The sequence below is a fragment of the Myripristis murdjan genome, chromosome 8, assembly GCF_902150065.1.
Source record: "Myripristis murdjan chromosome 8, fMyrMur1.1, whole genome shotgun sequence".
Taxonomy (NCBI): Eukaryota; Metazoa; Chordata; class Actinopteri; order Holocentriformes; family Holocentridae; genus Myripristis; species Myripristis murdjan.
Genome location: NC_043987.1, coordinates 4,387,320 through 4,406,413, shown reverse-complemented (window position 1 = coordinate 4,406,413; position 19,094 = coordinate 4,387,320). Strand labels below are relative to the sequence as shown.

General features: G+C 40.7%; 1 protein-coding gene and 1 long non-coding RNA gene across 3 annotated transcripts; one reads left to right on the top strand and one right to left on the bottom strand.

Annotated features, from left to right (window-relative positions):
- Positions 1-610: 610 nt before the first annotated feature.
- On the bottom strand, positions 611-7,453 carry pyya (peptide YYa). Of its 2 annotated transcripts, none has more exons than XM_030058141.1 (4): positions 7,314-7,453; positions 4,527-4,714; positions 1,124-1,201; positions 611-1,028 (listed from the first exon to the last, which is right to left on the bottom strand). In XM_030058141.1, the coding sequence occupies exons 2-4, from the start codon at positions 4,712-4,714 to the stop codon at positions 1,004-1,006; spliced, it is 291 nt and encodes a 96-aa protein (XP_029914001.1). In that variant the 5' UTR covers positions 7,314-7,453; the 3' UTR covers positions 611-1,003. The 2 variants fall into 2 exon arrangements, with proteins under 2 accessions (XP_029914001.1, XP_029914002.1); XM_030058142.1 differs by lacking the exon at positions 7,314-7,453 and adding an exon at positions 6,186-6,195.
- Positions 7,454-16,611: 9,158 nt separating this feature from the next.
- LOC115364433 (uncharacterized) lies at positions 16,612-17,739 on the top strand. The gene is made up of 3 exons (XR_003928669.1): positions 16,612-16,709; positions 16,983-17,225; positions 17,679-17,739. It is a non-coding gene; the product is annotated as an uncharacterized LOC115364433 (long non-coding RNA).
- The last annotated feature ends 1,355 nt before the right edge of the window (positions 17,740-19,094 follow it).

Sequence of the window (19,094 nt, the reverse complement as noted above, 5' to 3'; positions counted from 1 at the left end):
GATTTATTCCCAAAATATTTTTTTAAAGATTCATTAATATACTAAAACAGTAATAACTACATTACATGTTATTTCAGACTGTTTTACTCAGTATATTTATGAAACTAACAGGATCCTAAAAACCTGTTTATTTTCACCATAGGCAAAAAATTAAAAGATCAATAAGTGTTCCAAGAAGCAAAACAAAATGAGGGTTATTTTACTGATGGTTCAAAATGATTGAGGTAATGATGACTTACAAAAAGAACAGCGCCCTCTAACGGATTTGTGCAGTAAAGCAACATCCCTTCACACCATAAATCCACCAAGGCTTGGCACAGCACAGTGACTCTGATGGCAATCTTCTTAGCGATTCTGGTTTTTGGTTATTTTACAAATTTGTCAGATTTCTTATGGCAGTGGTTTTTTTATGTTAAGCCACTTTGCCGCCCAGGTGTATGGCTGTGTGTCTGTCCACGTGCTCTTTCTGAAACCTGCAGCCTGACGATCCAACCACATTGTCTAAATTGTTCCAGAATAAAACTCCACAAAGTCCAAGTCACCTGACAAATGTTTAATCACACAGAAAAGTTTTATTCTGATAGTAACTTTTTTTTTAACAGTAGCAACAGTTAAAACAAGAATTTTCTCCTGTAGACAGTGTAGGACAGCGGAAGGGAGATCGACGCTCACACACAGACAGGGTTCCACCTCTGGGTTTGTAGCTCTGATCTGATATATATCTTTATTTCAATAATAAATTATGTACAATTTTCTTGTCATGACACAGATGTGAGACAGGGGGAGAGGCAACAAGAGAGAGAGAGAGAGACTGAGAGAGTGAGACAGAGAGAGTGAGAGAGAGGCTGTGTTCCAGTCAAAGATGGCCGTTGGTTGGTTGTGGTCGGGTTCAGGGGTCAGAGGTCAGGGGTCAGAGGTGAGAGGCACATGTTGGCCCCTCCAGGTGCACTGTGGGACGCACCCAGAGGGAATGCCCGATGAGGAGGGAAGAGACGCGGCGGAGTTACCACATGTAAGAGTCGTCATATCTGTGGAGAGAGACACACACAGATACAAACAGTCCGTCACTGTGCCTGTTTACTGCAGGTCATAAGACTCCTGATTGTATGTGTGTGCTCATCACCTTGATCTCTGGTCTCTGTTATTGTCTCCAAACAGCAGCTCTGCCATCACATCTTCCTGGGCTGAACGCTTCCCATACCTGCAAGACAGAGACAGAGAGAGAGAGAGACAGAGAGAGAGAGAGAGAGAGAGAGAGATGAGGTGAGATTGCATGTTGATGGCAAATTTCACTGAAATACATCTCATCCAACTCATTTGATCTCTGAAACACCAATAAACAAATAATTTAAAATTCTTCCATCCATCATCCATCATATAGCCTGTTAAAGGTGCATTATGCACAATTGCCAAAGGGCAACCAGAGTCAGGATCCTTCAAACTCACCAAACAAAAAGGCAGGACTGACAACTTTTAAGAACACTAAAGGAGCTTTTTTAGCTTAGCTTTTTGAAAAGAACAATCCCTTTAACACAACCATTGTTTCTTCATTCTGTAAAAAAATGAAATAGCAAGTAAACATAGGTGAAATGAAACACAGCATTAGTTAACATCATAAGTCACCTATGGCTGCGGTTTTATATAATGTTAATTATCTCATCTGACAAATGTCTCTTTCAAAGTTTTTCTTCCTCCTGTTTGTCTTTGCACATGAAGACTGAAAGCAACCCTTTATTAAGCAGTGCTTAATTTACTGCCACAGGTGGGAGACAGATCTGGAACGTACTTTACTGCAGGTTCAAGATAAAGAGCGATAAATCACTTATCATCCACTTTCAGTCAAATGAGCCACTGTCTGCCTGCCTGTCCACTTCCACTTCTTCCCTGTTCCTCCTTCTGTCTGTCTGTTCATTTGACCACCTATTTACCTACCTGTCTGTCTGTCTGTCGAATATTCTGCTTCAATTGCGCCATTTTTTTGTTCTTAATGTTTTCATTTCACAGTCAGGTTCCATCTGTATGTGTCTGAACAACAGAATGTGTGTTTTCATGCTTGAGTGTGTGTGTTTGTGTCTCATTTCAAGTCTGGATGAGTCTCATCATTCTCTAGATAGAGAAGCCAGGCGTCTGAGAACAGTACACCCATAAAATCACAATGCGTTAAGTAACAACTTTATTGTCTTGAGTGTGTAGCTTTGTGAGTGTGTGTGTGTGTGTGTGTGCATGTGAAACAGCGATAGCGTTTTCAGCACTATTCAACACAACCCCTGCAGTGTGACCTGCAGTTCCTCCCTCTCCCCATCAGCCACCTGTTCCAACTTCCCCCTACGACCCCAACAGCCTATCTGATGCTTTGTTACACCTTGGTGTGTGTTCTCAGCGTGTTAATGTGTGTGTGTGTGTGTGTGTGTGTGTGTGTGTCTTACCCTGTGGGAAAGCAATCAAACAGCTCTGTCACAGCTGTCACACAGAGCGACGCATCAGGATGTAAAATGCTTTCCCTTCTGATAATGACCTGTCTCAACCCATATCACTCTCTCAGTGTCCCCTGTTGGTCCTGATAGTCTCTCTCTCCTCTCTCTCTCTTTCTTTGCCTCTCTTTTTGACCTGTTCTTGTCTGTCATGCGTGTCTGTTGATTTCGCTCTTTATCTTCCTTTCCCCTTTTGCCTCTGTTTTTCCGTATTTCTCAGGCAATCTCAGGGGTGCAATTTTGCCCTAATAGGTGAGGTGGGGTGGGGTGGGGTCAGGGGGTGTGGGGGTGGGCAGAGACTGATGCTAGCACTGGCCAGTCTTCAGAATAACGGCTATACAGAGGCCAACTCAAATTCCTTTTTCGCATGCACAGGAAATGACAAAAAAAAAAAAAAAAAAAGAAAGAAAGAAAAAAAAAAGAAATACTTGAGAATGGCTAAAAAAAAATGAAAAAAACACTAATACTAATACTAATACTACTAATTGTAATTACAAGAAATTACAAAAAATAGAAGAGAAAAAGAAAATAACTAGAAAATATCAAAACAGAAGGTGGAAAATTACCCCAAAATTAACATGCAAAAATATTAAATGTAATAACTGAGAAAAAAAATATAAATATTAAAATTAAATAACTTTAAAGGTCAGCTCAGTGATGCTGGCTCAAGGTCAAGGTTCAAAACTAAAGTCCTACTGCCCACGAGCTCCTGGGTTTCAAAGGGTTGAAAGTGCAGGGGGACAAAATGGTCATTTCTAGAAGTGTGTGTGTGTGTGTGCGTGTGTGTGTGTGTATCCTTCTTCCCCCCTGTAAACTGAGTCAGGGCCAATCTAATTGTGATTTCTGGCTTTCTCTTGTCCTGAATACAGCCATCAGTTTAATATTGGACCACTTCCACAAGCCCATGAGCCTACAGTTTATAATATTTAGTTTTGCACCACATTGCACCACGCTGCCCAAATCCATCCACTTGTCAACTTTATCTTTAGACTGTAGCCTAAAGCTTCCTTTTATCACATTCCCCTGCTATATATCCATTTTACATAACTGATACATTAGACCTCTGCATCTTTTTCATATATATTTTAATCTCCTGCTCTTGACTCGGCCATTGTTTCTCCGGTGAAAAACTTCGCTGACTTCCCGCAGGCCTCGGGATGTTCTTTAAACCAGATATCTAAATATCAACGACCTATTTGAATTTCATGACTAGGAGCATGAGATATGTGTGGTTTGCTTTGCCTCTATGAGCCAGACTGCTTTAAATAAAAAAAAGAAAAAAGAAAAAATGCCATCTGCCAGTTTGATGCCAGAGACTTTTATACCTGAGAGCAGCAGGCCTAGGCTCAGACCCTGCTAACTGGATTTGGGATTCTTTCTTGGGTCCATCTGTACTGATTTTATTGCTCTGGTCCCGTTGATTTGGAGGCCTGGAGGTTTTGGAGAGTGGCCAGTAATCTAATCTGCCATCACACACACATGGGTTAGACAGACAGCGCTCCAGGCTGAAGTATGAGTGGGAAATGCAGAGACCTCCGTCGGTATAAAGACCTCACCGCAATACCAAATTAAACAGGGAGAGGCGAAAGGGCAAACTCCGACATTAGAGTTCAGGAGCTGTACGCTTTTATGACATTAATCCCTGAGAATGGATTCAATTTGGGGAAGTCTCTTTCAATTTTTCAAAGGCATATGGTCCATTAAACAACAAAGAAAGAGATGATATGTGCAGTCTGAAGTTAGAGGCAAGGCGGGTGAAGTCATCTTACAGGATGCTGCCTGAACACACACACACACACACACACACACACACAACAAATAATTTTTTTTATTGAAGTGAAACCTTCTTTTTAAAATCTTTGTGCATTTTTTAAACCTGTAGAGGTTTGAGATCACCCTTCAAATGAAAAGTGCCTTATAAAGAAAATGTATTATTATTATTGTTATTGGCCAAAACCAAAATGGCTGTGGGGAGCTGTGTGTGTGTGTGTGTGTGTGTGTGTGTGTGTGTGTGTGTGTGTGTGTGCGTGTGTGTCTGTGTGTGTGTGTGTGTACCTCTGCCGGGTGATCAGGTTGATGTAGTGTCTCAGGGCGGTGTAGTACTTGGCCAGCTCCTCAGGCGGGGCGTCCTCTCCGGGGTTCTCTGGTTTGGGGGGATAGGCGTCTGCCAGGGTGCCCAGACACACCAACACACACAGCACCACCGCCACCAGCACCGTCCATGGCTTCAGCATCACGGCCATCTGGGATGGGGACAGGAGGGTGTCGGGGGTCATAAATAAATAAATGCAGTGGGTCCAAAGTAGCAGATCGACATAATGCAGGAACAGGATCAAAGCCAGGATGTGTATACTAACCTTTTACAGGGTTTTGTTTTCAGGTTTTGTTCAAACCGACAGAGCTCATTTTTAATAACTAAATATAACATGGCAAATTACATACTTTTTTTTTTTTTTTTTTTTTTTTTTTTTACCATATTGATGATTGTTGGTCGTTTTGAGGCAGATAGACAGGATCTCATTCATCAAAACTAGTAAAAGAAGGAACTAATTTGTCAAAATAAATCAAATTGGACGCCTAGAAAGACAAAGCAGATGGATGGGGATGGCAGATATTTTTTTTCCTGGTGAGAAAAAGCAGCAGAAATGACCGTCATTTCTTTCTTTTTTCTTTCTTTGCCCCGAAATATTCCTGTCTTCATGTCTACTCGGTTTAAATTGGTTGACAGCTCATTCGTGAGATGTGAAGGAGCTAAAAAAAAAAAAAAAAAAAAAAGTCAATATATCATATCAAAAATAAATAAATAAATCGACAGAGGCTTTGGGCTCTGGTGGACTGACTTATTGCCAGCCTCTCTTGGCTGATGATTGTTTAGTGCCCGGGGAAGATGAGGGAAATGAATTGAGTTCAACAGAGAAAACTAATTTCACACATCATCAGGGAGGCTGCGGGCATAATGCTGTTGTGAAATGGATGCGCTTAAACGCTGCACATGGTTAATGATGCAGGGTATAGCCTCCTGCTGTAGCTGCTTGAACTCCATCCCAATTGATTATGAGATACTTGTGATATTTAGTACTGGGAAAAAGCTGCTTATATTTATTTATTTATTTTTTAATCTTTGCTAGTTTAGAGTGTTTCTTTCAAATTTCAAGACTAATAACGTGGTAAATTAGAGCGTATTGTTCTGTATCGGCCATGTAAAATAATGGGATTTGAACTAATTCGTTTACTGCCAGTTCATAACAGACTCACGTGTTAAACAAATAATTGCAGTCGAGATAGAAAATGAACGGAATACAAGTGTACAAACTAAACTTTACAGACAAAAAATGGGAAACAGTCGTTTGTTTTAATATAGTAGCTCGCTCAGTTGCTTCGAGTCTGGTACGCTCACGACTGCGACCGCGCTAACAAAACAAACAAACAAACAAACATGCCAATCATTAAATATGCTCCAGGAAAAACAACAACAACAACAACAAATTAATGATAGTAATAACAACCAAAATCATTTAAATAACTATGACAATAAATAGCTAACTCAAGATTTTAAAAAGCGTATAAAACGAACACAGCTGTTGATGTGGAGCAGTAATGAGCAACAGGTTACGATTTTTTTCTAAATTATTATTATTATTATTATTATTATTATTATCATCATCATCATCATCATCATCATCATCATCATTATTATTCTAATTTCCAACCTACCGCCTGTGTCTGCCAACTCCACTAGAGGTTCCTACTGCTCTCATTTCCTTCCATCACTCACTCTGGGGTTATAGAGGTGTGACACTTCCACTTCTTCTACACCTCTACTGACACAACTCACTGGAACTCGCCGTGGAAAAGAGCGTCGGCAAGACGCCTGTAATATCATGTACAATAAAGCCATCAAATAAGCACACACAAGTGAAGAGCAGCCAGCCTGGAGCTCTTCCCTGCTTGTTTGGTTTCTAACTTCTAGTGTTGTTTTTACTCGCCCTAGTGAGCGGAGCCAGTCCCCCAGGCGCTGTCCATGGTGCTGAAAACACTCAATCACACACCCGGGCTGCCAAAACCACTACTTCATGAAGGTAGAACTACTTCAGTTTTAACAAAATCTAACAAAATCTCTGAACAATACTGTGTCATTTAAGAAATCTCCCTGACCCAAGTCGCTCACCCAAATCTCCGTTAATCGTTTTTTTGTCATGACTTTTGCAGAAGTGGACTGTATCTTTAGACGCGTCTGTCTGAAACTTCACTTGCACTGAGAGTGACGCTTCTACCGATGCAGTTTTTCACCAAAACTCTATCTCTCTAAAAAGTCATACAACAAACAGTACAGTCCTTCAACTAAGCGATCGGGTGAGAGCTTCAAGTTAAATTGGTTAAAAAGTCTGTCCACACTGAACAAGTCGCCTCATGCAGTTTGAGAGGAGTGACCATCTCGTCCTGTGCTTTTCCAAACGATTCCGTTAAGAAATTGCAGCATAGGTGCCTTTTCTTTGAACTTTTGCAAACAAAAATGGCAGGTGCAAGTGTTGTTTCTTTTTTTTAACAAGTGGGCAAAATGATAGTCCTATTGGAGTGAGATAGCCTTCTTCTCAATGTATTTTCTCTTTAGATGTTCAACAGTACGTATCAATATTATGAATTAAAGCAGTGTAGAGCGAATAAGCCCATTTGGATCGATGTCCTGCATGAATCAAGATTACAGTCTGAAAGGCGCTTATTTGCATTGGAAGCAAGCTTACCAGTCACATGTAAGATTTTTCTCCTTTTGTTATTCTTGCGAAAAATACAATTTGGACGGTTTGCAGTGCAGTCTAGAACCAGAGATTGAGAATGACTTACTTTGAGAAGACTTTGAAGGCGGCAGACAGATGTCAGAGCAACAGGTGCTTCCTTAAAGAGAGAGGGACTGTGGTCAGGTCTGCGTTCTGCAGCGAAGGACTTTTTCCTCTTTCTCTTCAATTCTTTTGTCCTCTTCGATCCAACTGGTGTCTCTGGTTTTGTGTTGCAGGACGCTGCGTCTTGGTTTCAAACTCCGACAGGGGGGATTTATATAGTTTACAGCGCCGCCCGCCTGGGTGGAAGGAGGGGTTAGACCGTCCCGCACACGCGTGCGTGCGTGCGTGTGCGTGTGTGCATGTGAGAGAACAAAAACAGGTGGGTGGAGAGGCCGAATGCGTCAGATGGTGATGATGAACACATTACTAAGGCGCCGGACACGCAGTCAGCGCGCTGTTATTTGACAGTTAACAGATGACATTTTGTGCCATGACACTGAAAGGCTGAATTAGAAAAAAAGGAAAGATTTTGAACTAGATTTTCCCGATGTCTAAGGTGCTCGCTCAGTATGTGAATGCCAACAAATTAGCCCATCAACCAGCTCCATTCCTGCTGTGCAGCTGACCTCTGACATTCACAAAGCAGGGGTCAAGAGAAAAGACAATCACTTTACATGCAACTAATCCAGCTGCAACCATCAAACCAACAAACAAGCATTAGATTTAAGTCAGGTGTGTGGAAACCAGTTGGACTGGGTGACACATTAAAAGAAAAAAAAAAAATCTAAAGCACCATATTAAGGTGTTGGGCCACCACGAGCCACGGGAACAGCTTCAGTTCTCCATGGCTTTGACTGTCCAAGACTCTGGAGCTCTACAACTCTTCAATACAAAGTTTTTTTCTCCTATGATGACATATTTCTATCCTGATGGGCGTGGTCTCTTCCAGGATGGCCACACCCCAGTCCACAGGTCATGAGGACTCACTGAATGGTTTGATGAGGATGAAAACGATGAAAATTATGATGCTGTGACCTTCAAAGTCACCACATCTCAACCTGGCTGAACATCACTGGTTGATTTTGGACTCTCCACCACCATCATCCAAATACCAAATAAGGGAATGTCTTTTGGAAGAATGGAGGAGCTCCATCCCTCCAGGAGGGTTCCAGAGACCTGGAGAATCTATGCCAAGGAGCATTGAAGCTGCTCTGAAGATACTTTATGTTGGTTTTCCCTTCATTTGCCACCCATCTGTATATTTCAGACATTCCGACCTTGGTTTTCTGTGTTACAGGTTTGCTGTGAGACTGATTAGCATTTTGGGGTTGAGTTTCATATGTAAATGTGGTGGTAGAAATCATAAAAATAATCTTGCATGTACTAGATCCTTCATTAGTCCCTGCAGTGGCAGTAGGTCTTGTAGGGCAACAGTGCAGCTGTAGTTTGGTAAAGATGTAAAATATGGGACGGGTGCAGTGACTTGTAGAGTGGCTGCACTCATTAGCGATGAAAAATACTTTAGAATCATGAAATTCATAATCATGCGTGTTTACTTATGTTTATTTATGTTTGTGCACAGTTAACTTTTGACAGTTTAAGATACAGTAAGATACAGTTTCAATAAGATTTGATTCCTCACATAGATACTGATTTTCTTTTTTTTTTAAATTATTATTATTATTTTTTTTAATTGTCCTACATGGGAAATTTGGCTTGCAGCATGGCTCAGATAAAACATGAAAACAATGAAACAGTTTAACGAGTTAACCTCTTAAACTCTGATTTTCCCTTAAGTTTCCTTAAGTCTGCAATGTCACATCCATATTCTGTATCTGCTGGTTGCAGCGCTGCATCACACTTACACTGAGTGAAATACTCAAACCCAAAATGCCATTGTTTCATGGCTGCACCTTTACATTAAACAGAAAATACATGTCTTGTGCATGATTTCATTCACATTTCCCTGTGATTCAGCAGGACATATTTGGGATCTTCGGAAACCTTGGGATCTCAAACAGAATTTAAAATACAGTTCTATGGGTTTGAACAAAGTAACAACCTGTAAGATCAACGTAGTTGAAGAGGTTAAACTGCTCGGTAAAAGCAGCGTACGGGGCTATACGTCAGCTGTCTGATATTGCAGCTAAATTCAACAGACTTGAACTTTGAATATGAAGCTGTCAGATATTCATACAGATGCTGCAGATTAGCAGATTGATTCATTTGGCTGAGACAAGTGAGCAGTACATCAAACTGACAGGCCGGTTCTGGCCACTAGGCGGCGCCCAGATCCCTTTACAGCAACACTGAGGCTGACCGACAGACGGACAGATGGACACAAAGGCATTCATTGGAATCTAACTGCAGCTGAAGCCAAGTTTGTGTCAGCGTCTGTAAGGAGGAGCAGTGACGCACCATCTCAGCTCTCCAAAGCCTTGACGCAGACACACACACACACACACACACACATATAGTTTTCCATGTCTCGTGTTTTTTTCCCCCTGACCTCCTTTGGCTATTTACTTCTCCCTCAGCTCCTTTTCTTTGCAGTTTCTCCCACTGGTTTAATGATATCAAGGTTTTGCTGCAGGAGTGATTGGCTGCGCTGATCTGGCCTCCTCTAGCTGAGGGGCTGCAGCTGCTTCATTTCCAGCCTGCATAAACAGCTGGGAGGCCTGCGCTGGTCCTTTAAACTCTAATCTGTTGCAGGCAGGTCAGCGTTTACCTGAGTGTTGTACTGCGCTCTGCAAGGCAATACACCAAAACACTCAAACTTGTAAAACAATGTAAGTTCAGTCACTTTTTCATAGAAACTTACCTTTGAATATAATGGCATATAATAGAAGCTTTACTGCTACAGAAAAAGCTATTTGGTCAAACTTTATATTACAGTTTCCTCTGTTTATAAATCTAGTTTTTCTTGTTGCACTATGAGGTTTTGCTAAACTGTTTCAGAGGTGGAGGAGCAAGATCATGCAGAATTTTATTCACGCTGCAAAGCATACACTGCACATAAACAGGAAATTTTCAAAGGTAAGGAGATGGTATTTTGTGATAATGTGACACGTATGAATTTGGGTTCCTACTGAGTACTTGCCACATGACCAGGCTTTCCACGAAGTTGCATGATGTTTCATGAATCCATTAGGAAGTTATGCACCTTTTTGTGATAGGCCACACCCGTTGCCATGCCCCATTTTCGCCAGCCATTATGAAAAGTTAGCTTTTCCTTGCCCCATGTCCAAACCTTCCACAAACTTCTGCCATGTCACGTGACTCAGTTCACATGTTATATGCCTATTTGTGATTGGCAACACCCGCTTCGACCAGGCAACATGGAAAGTCAATCAGCTCTTTCTTGGCCCATGACTAACTTTCCCACAAAGTTTTGTGAAAATCCATTCAGAAATTTTGGAGATATCCTGCCAACAAAAAGAAAAAAAAAAAAAAAAAAAAAAAAAAAACAAGCAGATGACATGGGCTGAAAACATAACCCAGTCAACTCTGCTGGAGGAGCCAACAAGAAAGCAACATTATTACATGCTAGCTGCTAGCTGTGTGTGTGTGTGTGTGTGTGTGTGTGTGTGTGTACATAAGACAGTTCAAGGGAGAAACTGATTGACTAGCAGAGAGCAACAGTGGGGAGATGCACTGACCCACAGAGAAAGTTGTCTCTCATCAGGTTCCTGAGTTTGCCATTGATGTGTTTCCATTTCGGATGTGATGACACTTTGATTGTTTTGTTCTCACAGGTACTGAAACACTTCTACTTCTAGCAAGTGACTGAAAACTAGATGAACTTGTTTCCTGTCTGAGAAGCAAAGGCTGGCTAAAATCAGCTTCCATTATTCAATCAGATTTTTTTTTTTTTTTTTTTTTTTTTTTATGACAGACAAAAGCATGCAATGGACTGATTGCTTAGAAATGGTGAGTGTATTCACATTAAGCCAGTCATTTACATTTAGATCGAAGAGTTAGGGTGAGTTAGTAGGGGCAGGGGATTGGATTAAACTCATAATGTCAAACTATTGTATAACACCACGAAACGATGTTCACTTACTTTTTGAATTTTAACCTCAGAATAAAGAAAACTGAATTTCCTTCGGGATGAATAAAGTATCTATCTATCTATCTATCTATCTGACGATTTATCAATTTAAACATTGGCAGTTCAACATATGTTCAGTGTTTACGATGCCTCTAATACTCTTAACTCCAAACTCATTGCTGATTGTGCTGCTGTCTCCATTTCAGTTCAATCAGTGAATACACACACAACATGCATGTGGGTGGCTAAAATTTCCAGCATCTCATATGATGATATTATATCTTAGAGACGATGTAATTTCCACGCAGGGGAGTGAGCGATCAGATATCGGAATAAAAATAAGACGCCACGTGAATCAAATTTCACCACTCATTTAATCCTAACTCTTTCCCACTAGCTCTGGCTGGTCTGTGACTCTAAACACACACACATACACACACACATGCACACACTACACAAATATCAGGAAGAGGAATGGCCACAGATATCAGTTTCCTCTCTGATGCATGAAATTCAAACTTGTAAATGTAATTGTCCTAATGGATTATTATATTATCAGAAATCTAATGATTCATATATTATATTGGAAACAGGTGTAGCTGGTGAAATTTTAGATTTTAGGAATTTGGGAGACTCTGATGTCATTTGGCTCTCTGTGAGGTTTCACGAAACAGCTCGCTAGGAACACTTGCTCGAGCCTCCATCCTGCTCAAGGATCTTTGGGGAAGTATCTGTCTCATCTTTGTCTGACCTCTGACCTGCATGGAGCACGCCAATAACTGGTTTATAATATCTGAAAGCTGAAATACTTCATTACTCTGATATTCTTGTCACGTAACATTAGTAAGCTGCATCTCTTCTGACTTAAATGCCTAGGGAGGAAAATTTATTCAGTATATGGTCATCTCTATAAGTAGATATGTATTTTAATCTATATCTATGTGTATCTATATATTGAGTTTCGATTTCAGTTTTGGTTCAGTTTGTTTTGTACTAATGCTCTCTGTATTTTGTCTCACTTGCAAAAATAGCTTTTATCATTTAGATGTTTCAGATACAATATGAAATGAACAAATATTCTTTCAAAGGCAAAAGTCTGCTTGGACAATTTATAACACGCATCAACATACTTTAAATATATGCATTAACTCATCAGCTGAGTGTGTGGTTGTATGGCTCTCATACAGTGGATGTGTTTGTAACACTGCACTTTGTAGGGTGTGTAGGGAACTGAATGGTTATATATATCTATCTATCTCCATCCATCTATCTATATAAGTAGATAGATAGATTGTATTGTTTTACCATTGTGAAGTCCTTATTGACTGTTGAAGTCATGTCGTCATTTGTCTTTTATTAGCTGATATTGGCATTTTCAAGACTTCTGCATCAATAAATGTATCATCTGTGGGAGAGATGAATGGGGTTTCTAAAATCCTTTGAAAAAATTGTATGTATATGAAAAAGGAAATTTTTCACGTATTTTTTATAGCCTGAATATGATAACAAAAGATAAAAAATGGCCATAGAAATGAACATGGCAGCTCGCTAACCTGCTACCTTTACATTCTGACAACAAAACCAACAGAACTGAAGAAAGAACAGCAGCTATACCTTCTGCTTAAACAGTATCAGTGTTGGAGAAACATCAGGAGAGAGAGAGAGAGAGAGAGAGAGAGAGAGAGGCACTGTGCGTCATTGTTCAGCTGCAGGTTGTCACCATGCCTTCGTACACACTTTCCTTAAAAACAATTTGTGTGTGCGAGTGAATGAGAGAAAGAGAGAGAGAGAGAGAGAGGGAGGGAGGGAGGAGGGACTTAGGAGCTTATTTTCAGATTTTCAGACGTTTTATGAAACATCTCAACTAGTCAGCCTTTCACACATCTGACAAATGTGACCCAGTCTCGTTCTTTTCCTCTCTTGCTCTGTCTCATGCTCTCTTTCGCCGCAACACACAAGCACGGCTGCACAGACACACGCGCTCTCTGTCTCACACACATACACACACGTGCATACGCACACATGCATACGTGAGAATTACACAGACTTGACGTCAGCAGCCCTACTCACTTTCGAAGCACATCCAACAAACTGAGATAGAAGTTACTTGGTTCAACTCCTTTGTTTCTCCAGCTCTCCTTCTCAAACTCCATGGATCTCTCTCTCTCTCTCTCTCTCTCTCTCTCTCTCTCTCTCTCTCTCTCTCTCTCTCTCTCTGTCTCTCATTCAGATTCATTTTTAAAAAATATCAAAATCAAATTGCAATTAAATTACATTACATTAGCTGCATCAAAATATACAGAGAATCTGCTTTCATATATTGTGTGACAACCTGTGTTTAATGAATAGTTTTCTTTTTATCATCTTTTTTAATGATTATGTTAACTTGATTTTACTTCTTTAATTTAGTTCATCATTCATCATTCATCTTGTTTTTATATATTAATTATGATCATTAAATTTTTTTTAAAAGCTGCAATACAAATAACACATTACATTCGGTTCAGCACACAAATATTGTGAATTGTGATGTATCAGGAACTCCCTGCTGATTCCCATCCTTAATATTACACATACGTACAAATACATGCACACACACAAGGACACACAGACTTATGATATAGGAAAATGCCAATTACACAGATTCCCCCTGCACCAAACAACCCAGTGGTAAGAGCACACACACACACACACGCACACACACACACACACACACACACACACACACACCTCTCAATGGCTGTTTCTGTACTTTCATTTCCCAGTAACCTCTTCCCACATACGCCTCTCTGCAAAGACACAAGGCCCTCCTTTGCATTACTTCATATTTTCCCAGCCTTCCCTCCTCACTTTTCCCTTTCACCTGTCTTTATGACCCCACAATAGGAAGTCTACTGCACTAGAGACGCGCGCACAAACACGCGCGGGGAGAGAGAGAGTCAATAAAATGAGCACAAACATGTCAGAGATGTCTCTGTTTGGAGAAGCCAACACACCATAGTTCCTTCCACAAATACTTTTACCTGTGATAATGCTTTCCTGAAAGGGCAATTACTAAGGTCTGTCTGTGTGTGTGTGTGTGTGTGTGTGTGTGTTTCCAGTACAGCTCATCAGTTCCCAGTGGTCATTTAGACCACTGGCTCTTAAGTGGTGGGTTGTGGTCCAAAAGTGAACCTTTGGTTGGTTATAAGTAGACTGTATGTGTTGGGTCAAAAAAAAAAAAAAGAAAAGAAAAGAAAAAAGAAAGAAAGAAAGAAAAAGAAAAAGAAAAATGCCAATACAAATTAAAACATAACATGTGATGCCTAGTTCCTGTGTTCCTATAGGGTCCTCTGTTCCCAGGGTCCGATGTCTCCCAGCTCCATACAGCAGATAATGGGAACCTGAAAAAGATGTTCCCCTGCTCTGTATTCAGGGGGTTAGGGTTAGGTTAGGGTTCATTTAAGGCTTTGGGTTTTTGGGGACATTAAACCCTGAGACCACAGATACCCTCTCATTGTCAGCCATTTCCAGTAGTTTATTAAATCTTTTTTTGTGGAATAAACATATAACAGTTATTCAATTGCCACAATTTTTTCTGATGTTTCAGATTACATCTGGGAATTTCCTTCCAAAACAGGTGAGTTGGTGAAAAAATATGAAGTCATCAGTTTTAATCAACAATTCAACCAATTTTGTGTTATGAAGCAGTGAAAATCGAATTTGCTGCTTTTTTAAAAGTCAGTACTGAATAAGCTATTCAGTATTATTGTAGTATACTAAATGTTCCTCATACCAAATATCTGTTGGTATTGCCAAGACACAAAAATGTAAACAAAAGTAGCACAAACACAGTAAGTACATGAGTAATGGAGTTCAGGGTGTTCATTGGAGCTTCGATTGAACTGGAGATCTGAGCCAAACTGGGTCAAACTGGTCAGTCTGATCAACCAGTAACCTGCATCTCTGTCTTCATCGCCAGCCACTTTGAGAGTTCCACTGGTGTTCACTAGTTTTCCTTTTCTTTTGTTTCCTTGTGTTTCATTTATTTTGAATATTGCTCTGTTTTGCTCAGGGATTGATAGTTGATTAGTCAAATCTAGGTTGGCTTGTTCTCTGTAAAGATCTTTGAAATGTGATGAAGGCCTATAGAAAAACATACAGATGTGTGTCTGCACTGAACATATAGGACAAAGCAGAGTGCAGTTAGTGGGTGCAGATTAAAGGTGACAGCTCTATGACTCTCTCTCTCTCTCTCTCTCTCTCTCTCTCTCTCTCTCTCTCTCTCTCTCACACACACTCTCTCTCTCTCTCTCTCTGTCTGTCTCTCACTCTCTCCTTCTCTGACCTCTCTGGCCCTCAGGCTGTATACCTGTCTGTTGCTGCAGCACCTGCTGCTGGTCAGCCCCAAGGGTCCAACACACACACACACACACACACACAGCACGACACAATGTACCCTGTGAGAGCACAACGAAAAGCTAATTTGAACAAAGGGCAAATAAAACAACACTCTATCTCCGCTTTGACTTTGCTTATTTTTTTCTGAAGATGAAGAGGCCACCCTTGACTTGAAATCGTGAAGTCTGAGTGAGTCGTGAAGTCGGATGCGGCTGCATCTGCACCCCATGAATTTTTCCTTCCACTCAGTCCAGCACACTGACTGATGTTACTTATGCAAAAGGTTGCTGAAAGCCCAATTCTCCAAAATAAGACATTGGTGGCGATTGGAAGTCTCTCAAGACGGATGCACAGCTCTTACAACTTCCAAATGTTCTCACCTAGCTGTCTGTATTTTTGCATGCCTCAAGCTGATGGATGTGAAGGCGAAAAGTCCAGTCATTTCCCCACAACTGCATCCGTTTTGCAGTGGCATAAATAAGTCCGACTGGAATCCATTTCTCAAAGCCTCAAATTACAAAATGAGACTGGCCTCTCTGTTAGTTTACAATGGGAAATACTGAAACACCAAAAAAGGCAGCACATCAACATCAGGCACACTATCAGCCAATCATGCTCTCAGATTTAGTGTAGCTGCACAACTTTGATATTCACCAGATCCAGTGGACAACAACATTAAAGCCCACACAAGACAACTGTTAGAGGCCCTGTCCTAAAAATGATGGTCTCATACAGCTAAAATGCATTCTCAGTTACCTCTCAAAGGAAACATATAATATTTTTTTTCATGGATCCTGTTTGTTTGTAACATATCACAAGAATGCCTGTAATTCCTTAGTGCCAAGGCCAGCTGATTTCACTGATTAGTCCCTGCTCTCTGCTTGAAGGTGAGGTAATCAGTGAAATCACCTGGTGGAGTTTTTGGTTGGAAAGAAAACCTGCAGCCTCTCGGCTCTTCATGGCACATGATTGCCCACCCCTGCCCTAGCTGCTCCTAATGGGTAGGTTGGCACCTTGCGTGATGGAAAGGTGAGCGTTGTGTGTGTGAATGGGTGACTGTGAGGCAGACTCTGTGAAGCACTTTGAGTGGTCGATATACTAGAGAAGCGCTATAGGAATACAGTTTATTAGGTTATTAGGACTTCAGATTCTCACACTTTCATGATGTTTTCTACATGATAAATTACACAGTTATGTAGTTATGTGTAGTTTTGCCATCCCTTTAAAAGTTTTCTATCTGTTACCCAAACTCTCAGACTTGCTTTTCAAAACATGTCTTTTTAAATGTCTCTTTTCATGAAGTTGCTGCTTCCTGCTCTCACTTCTTCCTTTCGAGATAATACTTGTCACTTGCATATGGTCTGCATTGGCTGCTGAGGCGGAAACCAGCTCCACCATTGTGGTTTGGCCGACGTAGGTGAGCAGGAAAAACGCTGGCCTGGTTTTGCTTGGCTTGAGGTTCAGCAGGTCTGTTGTTTTCTTCTTCAAGGCCACCAGAACGAGGGTCGCTTTCACTGCGAGGGAGACGGAAGAGACTAATGGAGGGTAAGAAGTTATGGCAACAGTATGTGGAGACGGAGGAGAGGAGCAGAAGGTTTTTTTTTTTTTTTTTTTTTCAACTGGAAACAGAAGGATCATGTGCACATTAGCCATCCTGAATAGAGTCTTTTGTGCATTAGTTTAACAGCCAGTGATTTTGCACATGCATGGTCAGCATTTTGCCAAGAATAATCTGAGCGCATTCCACGCTGAGGTAGCCGCCATTTGAAAATGGGACACCATTACGGCCTATTTGGCAAATTATGGGTCATTTTATGGTCACAAAATCTTTGTTTTTGAGAATATATTAACAGAGTTTGTTGTTTGTTTTTTGAAACAATCACCAAAAATCAAGCATGAGCCATATCTCTTTTTTTTTTTTTTTTTTGGATTCTGAATGCTTCTTCATTTTTGTCTTTATGTTTCATGTGTTGTGAGTTTTTTTCTGTTTTCATGCAGGTGGCCAGCTAAATTTCTCTCTCAAAGAAAATAAAGATGAATTTCAGTGTTGAGACAGGAAACAACTCTGAATTGTCTGTTGTCTGTGTACAGCGTTGGTCTCTGTTTCATACTCAACCAAAGAACAGCAGCAACACTTTGAACACTGGCAATACTCTCTGTTCTGTGTCATAATGGTGCTGAAACAAATTGGACTCAGTGTGTGTTATTTTGTCATTAGTTTGGAAACCAAAAATCGCAGTCTGCTCTCAACACGGCATGCATGAAAAATGGGACAATAGTGGCTTGAATTGTTGTGGATGAACAACACAACCAATCACACACATTAATAATAACCAGTAAGCTGACAGCAGCAGACTGTGGTCGTATTGGGCAGCTTCCAGTGTGATTGTGCACAAGTGTATGAATATGGAGCAAATTATAGCTGAGAAAGAGTGCGTGTGTGTGTGTGTGTGTGTGTGTGTGCATCTGATTGCATCAAAGCGTGGCTCGGTAAAGGTTAGAGCCGATAAAAGCGGAGAGGAAGAGTGGCAGGAAACATTTAAGCAGCGCTGATAAAGCACAAACTGCTGTCACTGTCACCGTCCGTCACTCAGGACTGCCTCTGTGGGATGCACACACACACACACACACACAGATATATGAACTTTGGCTATCTTAAAACGTGCAATGTTTTTCTTCTCTCTTTTTTATCTGGACATATGTCCTTTTTGGGTTTAAAGTGTTATAAATATATTTAACTTGGCGCTAGTGTATATATACATGTGCACTCACTGACTTAACACACACACACACACACACATGCCATGCTTTTAAAGCCCATCTCCTGTCCTGGTGTCCAGAGAAGCCTTTCTGTGTTTATTTAACTCTGTGATTCTTCTATCTGTATCTCCGCTCTGTCAGGGCAACATGACAGCCAGACGTAGCTGATAACCAGCCCTATCAGCACCAAGAACAACACATCACTCTAATGGACCCTGCTGTTTGTGTGTGTGTGAGTGAGTGAGTGTGTGTGTTCCTAACCACTGTGTCTCGCTTTCTGTAAAATTGTGCGTGCATGTGTGTATGAAGGTGTTTGTATGTGCGTATCTCTCTCACACTGTCTTTATACTTCTCTAACACACACACACACACACACACACACTTGCACACACGCACGTACACACACACGCTGCTAGTTAGAGCTGCTAGTATGCCGTTAACACAGGCTTCACCGCAATGAAAATAAAGCCATGTGGACTTTATTTCAAATCTAAAACTAAAAAAGTTTTTCTCATTAAATGTGCCTCCTTTATCAAATATAACTGCAGATAATATAAAGATGAGATTGCTGTACTCAAGTTACACAGACAAAATTGCCATACTTTTATTTTATTTTTTTTCTAATCCAGTGCCACGCAGTGTTAAATTCCTGTG